General features: G+C 38.8%; 1 protein-coding gene across 1 annotated transcript in view; it reads left to right on the top strand.

Moving 5' to 3' along the window:
- LOC124612401 (F-box only protein 11) overlaps window positions 1-12,990 on the top strand; it is a 57,764-nt gene that overhangs the window by 28,394 nt on the left and 16,380 nt on the right. The window contains exons 6-8 of the mRNA XM_047140584.1: window positions 9,101-9,404; window positions 9,505-9,808; window positions 12,685-12,905. Of these exons, the coding sequence (XP_046996540.1) occupies window positions 9,101-9,404; window positions 9,505-9,808; window positions 12,685-12,905 (829 nt within the window). The remainder of the gene's footprint in view (window positions 1-9,100; window positions 9,405-9,504; window positions 9,809-12,684; window positions 12,906-12,990) is intronic.

Below are 12,990 nucleotides of genomic sequence, written 5' to 3'. Positions count from 1 at the left end.
ATAGGCGTTATCCTTAAATGAGTGTTTTGCCAGAATACACGGATGGAGTGACTCATACTCATAATTCAAGCATGTTTAGGTGATATAAGTGCCATTTAATTGCAGAATTACCAACATCCTGTACTACAAATATAAATGCAGTAAATGTACAATTATCACACATTTCACAGAACACATTCTTTTTTCCTAATCAGTTAGTCTTGTTTCTTCTGTGTTTCAGCATATTTTAGTGAAAGAAGTAGGCGATACAATTTGTTGACATAAGTTAAATTGGTTCAACTACTCCAGAAGAGGAAAAAGAAATTCCTGACAGTAGGAATTCTTTGCAAAATAACAATGAAACTTGATGTAACGCCCTGCTTTTTTTTCTTCTTATTCATTATTGGCATCACCAGCTCATACTTACTCCTTTATAAGCATTTCACTTGCATAAATCTCGAGTATAGCAGTCGAGATGTCATCCTTATCAACAAACACTCCGAAGGGATGTCGCATTTTCAGAAATACTAGTTTCGCTGCTCCAATTTTCTTCTGGGTCAATGTTGTCTTCAGTAGCACCTGATACACTGCAGCTCATCTCTGTTGATGAATTTAAAACACTGTGTTGTTACAGAATTCCAGGCAGCATTAAACATTTGCATAGCCTTTAGAACACAGTCTGATCACTTCCTTCCCTGATCACTTCCTTCCTTCCTCTCAGAGAATGAGATAAACTTCTACACAACTGCTGCTCTGTATTTGGCTTTAACAAAGCATATTATGCCCAGGTCCAGAGACTGCAGACAACTTGTGCTGATAGGGAGAAGGAAAACAACATTTACATTCCTCAGAAATGGTGTTGCCTTGGGATGTATAAGGTATAGGTAAATAATAAGTACAATTTTCGTTCCTGCTGCACTCCTCCTGGCATCTAAATGCCTGAAAGTTGTAAAGATTACTGACATCTCCAGGGACTGCTTTTGTTCTCAGAAGTACCAAATATAATATAACCCTTTTTTTATGTTTCTGCAATTAATTTTCCCGACGTTTACTACATTTTTTATCGCTCCTGTCTAATGTCCTATGTCCACAATGTTAATTCGCATCCGATTTTCCGTCAACATATCTATAGTTTCCCACAATTTACGCTTTAGGGAAAAAAAATCACGAAGAAAAAACTGACGTAAAATGACACTGGCCGTCAAGTAGTGTTTACAAACATTAGGTGGTTTAAGTTTCTTGACAGCAGGGTGCTCTGTTCGGGGATTTGAATTGGTAAACATGTAAAAGTTGGAACTATTAGCACGGATCTCCTGCCACTGCCAATGTGCATGCGCAGTTTCGTGATTGTTGTGATCGTCAGGATACCTGTGTTCAACCATATTCACTGTGTTTTGTCATTACACCACTTGCAGTGCTAGTTGACACCTTCACTAATTTTGCATTGCTCAAATGTTTTTGGCTTAAACAAAGTGCCAATTATGTATTTTTTGATGCTGAGCAAAACGTGTTTTGAGAATGCAGTCTCATTGTCAGGTGCAGTATTTATGTATGTAATTGTTTGTGATGTTACACAAACAATGTGAGTGACAGCGTGTGTGTGTGTGTGTGTGTGTGTGTGTGTGTGTGTGTGTGTGTGTGTGTGTGTGTGTGTGGAGGGGGGGGGGGGATGATGTGTGGTTTTCTGGTTTTCTACATAACTGAGGAGGCACAGTACTTAATAACCTCAGAAGGATGACCACAGTGCAAGAGACGCAGAACAACACATATGCGAACACGGCACAAAATACTTGTGTAAATATTTGAACTTGACAGTGAGATAAAATTCTTGAAACGCTTCTTGCTAAGCATAAAAAGATATATAATTGCAGTGTTTCATTATTTAAGTAATGAATGATAGCTGCAGGCTTTCCAAAAGAATTATGACATATGAAATTGAGTCGCAACATTTCTACTTACCTGACAGTTATTGGTTGCAGTTACATCAGTGGTTTTTATTAATTAATAAACCTTCACTAGATAATAAACAAGTCCCTGACAAGTACTGTGATGCCTATTATAGACATATATCTTACATAAAGTGTGAAAATGTAAGGGGATAACTTACACATAACTGTTACAGCTTAAAACATTATTTCCCACATTTTACATTTTCCTGCATTTTGCAACATTTTTTTGAAGTCCCTTGAAAAGTTTAAAAGCGGGGTTTCACTGTAACATTTTTTTGTCTTGAAGACACCTGAGTATTAATAGTGGCATTAAGTTTTCACTTCAGTCAGTATTTAATCTGCACAAAATAGTATCGTAATCTGGTCTTTACCTTTTCTACATTTAGATCGACATGGATACTCCACAAATCACATTTAAATGCCTGGCACCCTCACAATAATTTTCTATTATTTCAATCTCGTACAGTGTGTGGAAAAAACGAACACCTATATCTTTCTGTGCTAGCTCTGATTTCCCTTTTTTTGTTATGATGATCGTTTCTCCCAATGTTGGTTAGTGTCAACAAAATATTTTCGCATTCGGAAGAGAAAGTTGGTGATTGAAGTTTCATGAGAAGATTCCCCTGCAGGGAAAAATGCTTTTGTTTCAATGATTTCAACCTCAAATACTGTATATTTCTGTGACACACTCTCCCCTGTTTCATGATAATACTAAATGTGCTGCCCTTCTTTGAACTTTCTCGATGTACTCAGTCAATCCTATCTGGTAAGGATCCCACGCCGCGCAGCAGTATTCTAAAAAAGGACAGGCAAGCGTATTGTAGGCAGTCTCTTTAGTAGATATGTTACATTTTTTAAGTGCCCTGCCAATAAAATGCAGTCTGTGGTTAGCCTTCCCCACAGCATTTTGTATGTGTTCCTTCCAATTTAAGTTGTTGGTAATTGTAATTTCTAGGTATTTAGTTGAATTTATGGCCTTTATATTTGACTCTGATCTATCATGTGATTTAAATTTAACGAATTCCTTTGTGAATGATCTCACACTTCTCGTTATTTAGGGTCAATTGCCAATTTTTTTGCGCCATACAGATATTTTTTCTAAATTGTTCTTGCGCTTAGTTTTGATGTTCTGATGACTTTACTAGTCGATGAATGACAGCATGTCTGCAGACGACCTAAGACGGCTCCTCAGATTGTCTCCTAAATTGTTTATATAGATAAGGAACAGCAGAGGGCCTCTAACATAACATTGAAGAATGCCAGAAATTACTCCTGTTTTACTACTTGATGACTTTCTGTTAATTACTACGAACTGTGAACCCTCAGACAGAAAATCGCAGCTAGTCACATGACTGAGACGATATTCCATAAGCACGCAATTTCAGTGCAAGCTGATTGTGTGGTACAGTATCAAAAGCCTTCTGGAAATCTAGAAATACGGACTCAATCTGAAATTCCTTGTCAATAGCACTCAAGACTTTGTATGAGTAAAGAGCTAGTTGTGTCTCACAAGAACGATGTTTTCTAAATCTGTGTTGACTGTGTGTCAATAGATCGTTTTCTTTGAGGTAATTCATAGTGTTTGAACACAATACATGTCCCAAAATGCTGCTGCATATTGATGTTAATGGTATGGGCCTGTAATTTAGTGGACTACTACTACTACTACTACTACTACTACTACCTTTCTTGAATTTTAGTGTGAACTGTGCAATTAAATCTTTGGGTACAGCTTTTTCGTCGGGCGAATGGTTGTATATGATTGTTAAGAGTGGAGCTATTGTAACAGCATATTCTGAAAGGAACCTAACTGGTATACAGTCTGGACTGGAAGACGTGCTTTTATTAAGTGATTTAAGTTGCTTCACTACTCTAAGAATGTCTACTTCTACGTTACTCATGTTGGCAGCTGTTGTTGATTAGAATTCTGGAATATTTACTTAGTCTTCTTTTCTGAGAAAGATAAGTTTGTTCACACCCAATTTATATTTAAATGTTAGGAAGCCTTTTTTGGAATGTATTTGTGAGGAGTGTAGCCTTCAGCAATGATGAGAATAGAATGGAAACATTTGAAAAGTTGCTGAAGGGCAGGTTTGGTCAAATAATTAATGAAAGGTGTTAAATTGAAATGAGGTAAAAGAAAATATGGCACAGCTTGACTAAACGAAGGGATTGGTTGACAGGACACATCCTCACGCATCAGGGAATTGTTGCTTTGATAGTGGAGGTGAGTGTGGGGCAGTAAAAATTGTTGAGAGAGAACAAGGGTTGACTACAGTAAGCAGGTTCAAACGGATGAAGGTTGCTGTAATTAGCCATTGGTGGCTGAAGAGAATTACACAGAAGAGACTAACATGATGAACTGCATCAAACCAATCTTCAGACTGAAGAAGAAGAAGAAGAAGAAATCCATTCCATCCACCTGCCCTTCCAAGACTTGCCATCCCTGGAAGCATTGAGACTTTGTCATTGGCTGATCTCAAAAGTTGTCTTTCCTTTCCAGATTTCTCCTTGGTTTTCTTCACAGCTTCTCAGTGTTCGGATTAACGTGCCAGACAAACTACAATGCTATTTCACTTCTGAATTACTGCTTTCTTTGCGCGCCCCTCTATTCTTATAGTTGCTGTCTGGTTTCTGTATAAGTTTGGAATAACTGTTCACTCCCTGTATTTTATCACTGCTTCTTGAATTTTAGAGAGTAAAGTCCAGTCAGTATGGTCAAAAATCTTCTCTAAATTTTTAAGTGCTGTAAATAGGTTCGCCTTTATTTGACCAGTCTTTTAATATAAGATATAGTGCCAGTATTGCCTTGTGGACACAATAATTTGTGTCAGTATATAGCTACCCTTACTTTTTAAACTGATGGTGTGTCAACATATGTCTTCTATGGAAATTGAATAACTACAGTTGTCTCAAAGACTGCGGGCTATTTCGCCTGTCTTGTATCTCTTGCACGCCAGGCGGAATATTTTTTCATGGCTGACTCTGCCAGGGATCTCAATAATTTTTGGGAAGGCCATTCACTCCAGGGACCTTGATTCCACCAGTGCTTTGCCAAATTCTTCTCATGGTATGATATCTCCTGTCACAACTTCATTTGCTTCCTTTTCTCTTTGAATAATATTTCCCCCAAATTTGTATCCCTTATGTGGATCCTCTCTTGAAACCTTTCAGATTTACCTTCTTTGCTTAGTACTGGCTTGCCATCTGAACACTTAATATTCCCCTAGCTGCTTCTCTTTTCTCCGAAAGTCTTTAAAATTCCTGTGGTTGACGTATATATAAAAACAAAGATGATGTGACTTAACATACGAAAGCGCTGGCAGGTCGATAGAAACACAAACAAACACATACATACGCACAAAATTCTAGCTTTCGCAACCAATGGTTGCTTCGTCAGGAAAGGGAGAGGGTAAGGAGTCATTCCAATCCCGGGAGCGGAAAGACTTACCTTAGGGGGAAAAAAGGACAGGTATACACTCGCGCGCACACACACACACATATCCATCCGCACATACACAGACACAAGCAGACATTTGGCCTTTACAAATGTCTGCTTGTGTCTGTGTATGTGCGGATGGATATGTGTGTGTGTGTGCGCGAGTGTATACCTGCCCTTTTTTCCCCTAAGGTAAGTCTTTCCGCTCCCGGGATTGGAATGACTCCTTACCCTCTCCCTTAAAACCCACATCCTTTCGTCTTTCCCTCTCCTTCCCTCTTTCCTGACGAAGCAACCATTGGTTGCGAAAGCTAGAATTTTGTGTGTATGTATGTGTTTCTATCGACCTGCCAGCGCTTTCGTGTGGTAAGTCACATCATCTTTGTTTTTGAATATATTTTTCCCGCATGGAATGTTTCCATCTATTTTTTTATATATATATCCCCCTGTCATACAAGCTTCTACAGCCTCACATTTATTCTTGAACCATACCTGGTTAGCCATTTTGACTTAGTTTTATTCCATTTCACCTGCTTCATTTGGTGCATTTTATATTTTCTTATTTTTGTCAATTAAATTCAGAATTTTTTTTTTTTTTTTTATCCAAGGATTTGTACTAGGTCTTGTCCTTTTACCTATCTGATCCTCTGCTGCCTTCACTATTTCACCTTGGAAAGCTACCCATTCGGCTTCGATTGTATTTCCTGTTTTAATCCATCATTGCCTAATGCTCATTTTGAAATTGTCAGCCACCTCTGGAATTTTCAGTTTATACATGCCCTATGTTTCTGCAATTTCTTCTGTTTTAGTCTCTTCCTTACCTGAGAAATAATTATTCAAAACATCTACTTAGTGGTCTTACTTGACACTAAGAAGAACGTATGATTAACCATGCCGAATAGAATGTGCACTTGATGTAAGAAATTTTGCGACTTAAGCTACTATTCTCAAATTTTTGAAGAGTGCTTCAAGATCTGTCATCATTTAAAACTTAGCTTTTAGCGCCATTTGTGTGCAAATGCTGACATTGATAATGGAAAGTTATCATTCAGTATAAATAATTTATGAGAGAAGGTAACAACTCTCTAAATAATAGAGGCATTGGGTTGTTGACAGGCACGTAAACAGGACTAAAAACTTCACTAGCTTTTATCTGAAAGCCTTCTCTTGTTTATGTGTCTGTCAGTGACTCAGCATTACTACTGTTTGGTGAGTTGTTAACTTAGTTCTTAAAGTATTACAATGCGTACATTTTATGATCAAAACTTGTCCTATTTCTATGCACTTTTAAGTTACTTTATTCCCAGTGTGAAAATGAAAATTGTTTCACAATAGCCAGCCAATTTTTTGTGACTGATAAGCATAGGCTGTACATTGCATGTGTTTGCTGAAAGTGTTTTTATGTCTGGTTTAATGTAGAAACTCATTTTGTACAAATTAATTCTTTATTGGCAGTCATTATGTTATCTTATTGGTACCATTATATTGAGAAACCGGCAGCTCTATTTAAATTCCATAACAACTTAATGTGAACATAACAGGGAGCAAATGTGAGGATACTATAAGTAGGTGCCCGAAAATTTTGCATTTTGCGATAAATGTGAAAAAGTTGTGAATTCTGCCTCAAAATGCGAAAACACAATATTGCATAATAGACACAATTTTTTAGCAAATTGTGTCCAGATGAACTATTTCATCAGGGATAGTTTGAAACAGCTTTATTTTCTGCATATAAATATTGAAAATGCAACCAATTTTCAGCTAGGGGTATCATAAATCATCTGGCAAAACCCGTTTTGGAAAGATAATGTGCATGAGAACCTGTTTGCAAAATAAAAGGTGCACAAATGCAATGACATACCAATGTGCTTGATCTGGTGCCATGGCAGTTGTTGGTGGTTGAATGCCGTGTTTAGGACACGTCACATAATGCAACATAGTACTTAGCTGTGGGGCCTAGCATTTTATAAGAAGAAACTTGTACATTTTTTTGTTAGCGTAAGTTCAAAAGTTGTTATAATGCGGACACTTTGATTCCGCAAATTAGGTGGCCGATGTCTGGCCCAGTGATTGCATTTAATACCCCTAGAGATCGGACCTGAACTAAATCATTAACAGTATCTGCCAACATCAACAAGCAATTGCTCGATAACTTTTCCTGAATGCATTGTGTTGTGCATCACTCTTTTTCTTTTAATTTTTTTTTGTTTTTATTTTTTTATTTTGAAATGAATTAAGCAACTAACACTGCTCCATCACAGATTCATAGTACAACCGTTATGACACCAGAAGAGATCAGTGATCCCTGTGTCAGTGCGACTTTTGTAGAATACGGGCATAGCCTGCTGCCCTGTGAGAGGGAGGTGGGGCTTGTTTCCTCACATGACTCCCCTCCCCTCTGGCAGTCAAAATTGTTGTTTGTTTACAAATGGTTCAAATGGCTCTGAGCACTATGGGACTCAACTGCTGAGGTCATTAGTCCCCTAGAACTTGGAACTAGTTAAACCTAACTAACCTAAGGACATCACAAACATCCATGCCCGAGGCAGGGTTCGAACCTGCGACCGTAGCGGTCTTGCGGTTCCAGACTGTAGCGCCTTTAACCGCACGGCCACTTCGGCCGGCTGTTTGTTTACACTTCTGGTCATCTGTCCCTATGCAAGTATAGTGTCATCCCTCTGCATCTCAGGAATTGGAAAACAAAATTTCTCACATTTTTTTGAGTGTGCCCAAATTCTGTCTCCGACATCAAAATAGTTACTTTTGGTACTATGTCTACACTAAGTGCTTTGTCAGTTCTATCTGTAGCATTGTCAAGCAAGAATAGTGTGTGTGTGTGTGTGTGTGTGTGTGTGTGTGTGTGTGTGTGTTGGGAGGGGGGGTCACTATCTATTAATGAGACAACAGCTTCTTCTAAGTGTTATCTATAGCCGTATTGCGTTCTTTTGAAAGTTGTTCAATTCTTTGCTTTCAGCAGCGTGCACTCTGTTTTGTTTCTCTGGATTTGAAAGAGCGGCAGTTGTTTCCTGTAGATCTCCAGTATACGTTTCCCTTCTTATTTTTGTCACAGGTCATTATATTTTCGAAGCCACAGATAATCATTTGATGACTTTTGACAAAGGCATAAGAGTCCTGCAGTTATCCCTTTCTTCCTCAAAATAGCATTGCACATCATATACAAGCTGACAGGATCGGCTCTTTAAGGTGATGCACCAACCTACGTTCCTGTGGCTTAAAGAAGAATCCATACTTCCACATAAGTATGAAATTAATACTACCACACTTCACACCATACTGTTAACATCAAACTGAATCAAATGAGGAGTATGCGATAAATGCCTTGCGGCCGCCAGTGTGTAAGGGTGGTAACATAGCACCATCACCATAACTCTTATGTTTACTTATTCCATAGCTTCGATTGGTGCTAGTGTCCTCTCTACACAATGTGCTCCATGTGCACGAAATCTCAGGGAAGTTCTTTCTGTGTCCTTATTGCACATACGGTTTTATCATTGATTATGTTGAAATGAACTAAACTGCTCTGGCTTCTTCACTTCATGATTTTATTTGTTGAATTAAGCACAGCTATTTACAGAAAAAAGGGAAATGTGATTATATATATGTGACATTTGTCTATATTTTTAATGAAAACATCATAATCAGTTTATTTTGTTTTACTTGTTTGTTTTCTTATCATTATTAAAAACTAATTTATTTGGTATTTCATTGGTAGGGATATTTTGAAGCAAATGATATTCACAACAACAGAATTGCTGGCTTTGAAGTCAAAGCAGGTGCTAACCCAACAGTGGTACATTGTGAAATTCATCACGGCCAGACGGGTGGTATATATGTCCATGAAAATGGGCTGGGACAGTTCATTGACAACAAAATACATTCAAACAATTTTGCTGGTGTTTGGATTACATCAAACAGTAACCCAACAATACGCAGAAATGAAATCTACAATGGCCATCAAGGTGGAGTTTACATATTTGGAGAAGGTAGAGGTCTCATTGAACATAATAATATATATGGTAAGTTGAATTGGCATTGTTGTTAGTAAAAACAATTTTCTTCACATAAAAAATTTCCATAAAAGTTTATACTTTTTAACTATCTTTTCTGTTTTGTCAGGCAATGCACTTGCAGGGATACAGATTCGCACAAATAGTGATCCTATTGTAAGACATAACAAAATTCATCATGGGCAACATGGTGGTATTTACGTTCATGAAAAAGGGCAAGGGTTAATAGAAGAAAATGAAGTGTATGCCAACACACTTGCTGGTGTATGGATTACTACGGGCAGTACACCTGTTCTTCGAAGAAACAGAATCCATTCAGGCAAACAGGTTGGAGTGTACTTCTACGACAATGGCCATGGGAAATTGGAAGATAATGATATTTTCAACCACCTCTATTCTGGTGTCCAGATAAGGTAATAGCAAAAGAAACTGTTAGCTAAGTAATTTATGTCAGTGTAAACTCGGTCGTTAAAAGTAATGTACAACCTCAAGTCAGAATCACTCTTTTTCTTCACCTCCCCCCCCCCCCAGTTCCTCCCTCCCTCTCCCTCCCTCCCTCCCTCCCTCCCTCCCTCTCCCTCCCTCCCTCCCTCCCTCCCCATTGTGGGTGAGCTGCAGAATCCACATTATGGTAATGAGTACCAAACCATCAGCTGTTATAATGATAGAACTTTTGTGTTAATCTATTTTACAAAAATTGCAGTGAATTTGTGACAGTCTTCTAACAGCAAACGCAGTCACATGCTCACTAATTTTCTATATGTTGTCAAGTATTGAATCGTACTCAAACGCCCACTCTCAACTGAGACACAGTATGTGTGAAAAATTACTAACTGAAAAATTATTAGCTGTAGGCCTCTGTACATACTGTAAGTAATATTGTCTTTTCCATTTATACATGCACAGCTCCTTATGTTTCGGCTACAATAATCTTAAATTCCTCAGTGAAAATGTTTCTGTTCTTCACAGGAATAATTAGTCTGCCAACAATCTTCAGTTTGAATTGTTTAGCAGTCATAATATTCTAGCTCAACCCATTATGCTTACTTGTTATTTGTATGCAGGTACTACCTTTCATTAATTCAGTCTTAACTTGATAATGCTGCATTCTGATCTTATAGGGGAGATGCTGAGTTGCAGATAGGCACAACAAAAAGACTGTCACACAGCAAGCTTTTGGCCATAAAGGCCTTGTCAAAAGTACACGCACGCACACACACAAATGCAACTCTCACACGCTACCCCAGTCTGGCAGCTGGAGCCAGACTACAAACAGCAGTGCATGATGGAACAGGCAACCTAGTGGGGGTAAGGAAGATACTGGCATGGGGAGGGGGAGGGATACCAGTGTAAGGGTGGGGGATGGCAAAGTACTGCTGTGGGAGCATGCAGGGATGAGGTGGAGAGAGGGCTGGGCAGAGAGTGGGTTGTGGAAAAGGAGAGTTGTAAAAAGATTGGGTGCATTGGTGGAATAGAGGCCTGTGTAATGCTGGAATGGGAACAGGGAAGGGGCTAGGTAGGTAAGGACAATGTCTAACGGAGGTTGAGGTCACGAGCGTTACAGGAACATACAGTATATTGCAGGGAGAGTTCCCACCTGCGCAGTTCTGAAAACCTAATGTTGGTGGGAAGTATCCATATGGCACAGGCTGTGAAGCAGTCACTGAAATGAAGGATGTCATGTTTGGCAGCATGCTCAGCAACAGGGTTGTCCACTTTGTTCTTGCCACAAGTTTGTCGGTGGCCATTCGTGTGGACAAACAGCTTGTTGGTTGCTATGCCCACATAGAAAGCAGCACAGTGGTTGCAGCTTAGCTTGTAGATCACATGACTGGTTTCACAGGTAGCCCTGCCTTTGATGGGATAGGTGATGTTTGTGACTGGACTGGAGTAGATGGTGGTGGGAGTATGTATAGGACAGGTCTTGCATCAAGGTCTATTATAGGGGTATGAGCCATGATGTAAGGGGTTGAGAGCAGGGGTTGTGTAGGGATGGACAAGTATATTGTGTAGGTTCAGTGGATGGCAGAATACCAATGTGGGAGGACTGGGAAGAATAGTGGGCAGGACATTCCTCATTTCAGGGCCCAACGAGAGTTAGTCGAAACCCTGGGGGAGAATGTAATTCAGTTGTGCAATTCAGAATGACTGTGGTCACCTGTATGTGAGTTGTGTGTGTGTGTGTGTGTGTGTGTGTGTGTGTGTGTGTGTGGTCTATTTTTGACGAAGGCCTTGTTAGTCAAAAGCTTATTGTGTGACAGCCTTTTGGTTTCACCTATCTGCGACTCAGCATCTCCGCTACATGGCGAGTAACAACTACCCTTTTCGTAATATTGTTACATTCCAGTCTGGATTTTCCATTGTTTGCATTCTGATCTGTTATGTGTAGCCATATTCTATGCTGTTATGTGTAATTGGGATAGTATGTCTAACCACAATACTCTGAAACCATTTTACAGATAGTATCTTCATTGTGGTGTGTGTTGAACTTTCTGTAGTGAAAATTTCAATCTTAATATTGTCTTTGTTGAAACTCCATTTAAAAATAATTCCCTCCTTAGACAGAAGAGTGATTGACTCAAAATGATTCTCAGAAATTGGGCAACTTACATTAATCCATAATTTTAGAGATATTGTGTAAAGAATGTTATGGGAGTGTTCTCCCCTGTGTACTGCAGTCTCTTCCCAGTGAATGTTGTGAGAACTTCTTGCTTATGTAAATGTAATGATGATTTACTTGCAGATGTGGCGTGTAAAGTGAATTTAGCCTGAAAATAGAGTTATTAAGGTGGTTGATACATAGGAGTAAACTAACTGATAGGCTGTTATTTCAGTGGCTGTTATTTCAGTGTTTCCCCTGCCATTTTTCTTTGCTTTTTAGATACTGTACATTGTTTATATACTTACTGAATGTGCCATTGGTGAGTAGTGGACTTTTGGTAGGTGATATTTGCGTAACTTGCCCCTCACACACACACACACACACACACACACACACACACACACACACACACACACACAACCTGCCTTTGGAGGTGTACACTGTAGTGGACTTCTGAACTCTTTTTGTGTGCTAGGGATTGTGAAGCAGGTGATATTTGCATAACTTGCCCGTCACACATACCTGCCTTTGGAGGTGTACACTGTAGATGAAAATTTTTGAATTTTATTTTATAAATAACAGTTTTCTGTGAGTATAATTAATATGCTTTAGAGGTGAAAATTTTTGTAGTATTAGTGCTGGGCATTCCCAGTTCAAACTCTAAAAGTATGTACAATAATTTTTCAGGACGGGTAGCAATCCAGTGATACGGGGTAACAAAATTTGGGGAGGACAGAACGGTGGCGTTCTGGTTTATAATGGTGGACTTGGGTTACTTGAACAGAATGAAATCTTTGATAATGCAATGGCTGGAGTGTGGATTAAGACTGATTCCAATCCTACATTAAAACGCAACAAGATATTCGATGGAAGAGATGGTGGCATTTGTATTTTTAATGGAGGAAAAGGTATATTTTGTACTTTGTCTTTTCCCTTTTTTGCTTGCAAGAATTTGCAAATTAAGTGTGCTTAAATTTTACTGTCAGTGGCAAT

This window comes from Schistocerca americana, chromosome 4, assembly GCF_021461395.2.
Source record: "Schistocerca americana isolate TAMUIC-IGC-003095 chromosome 4, iqSchAmer2.1, whole genome shotgun sequence".
Classification (NCBI taxonomy): Eukaryota; Metazoa; Arthropoda; class Insecta; order Orthoptera; family Acrididae; genus Schistocerca; species Schistocerca americana.
Note: the sequence above shows the minus strand (reverse complement) of the source record. Positions and strands in the feature narration are given on the sequence as shown.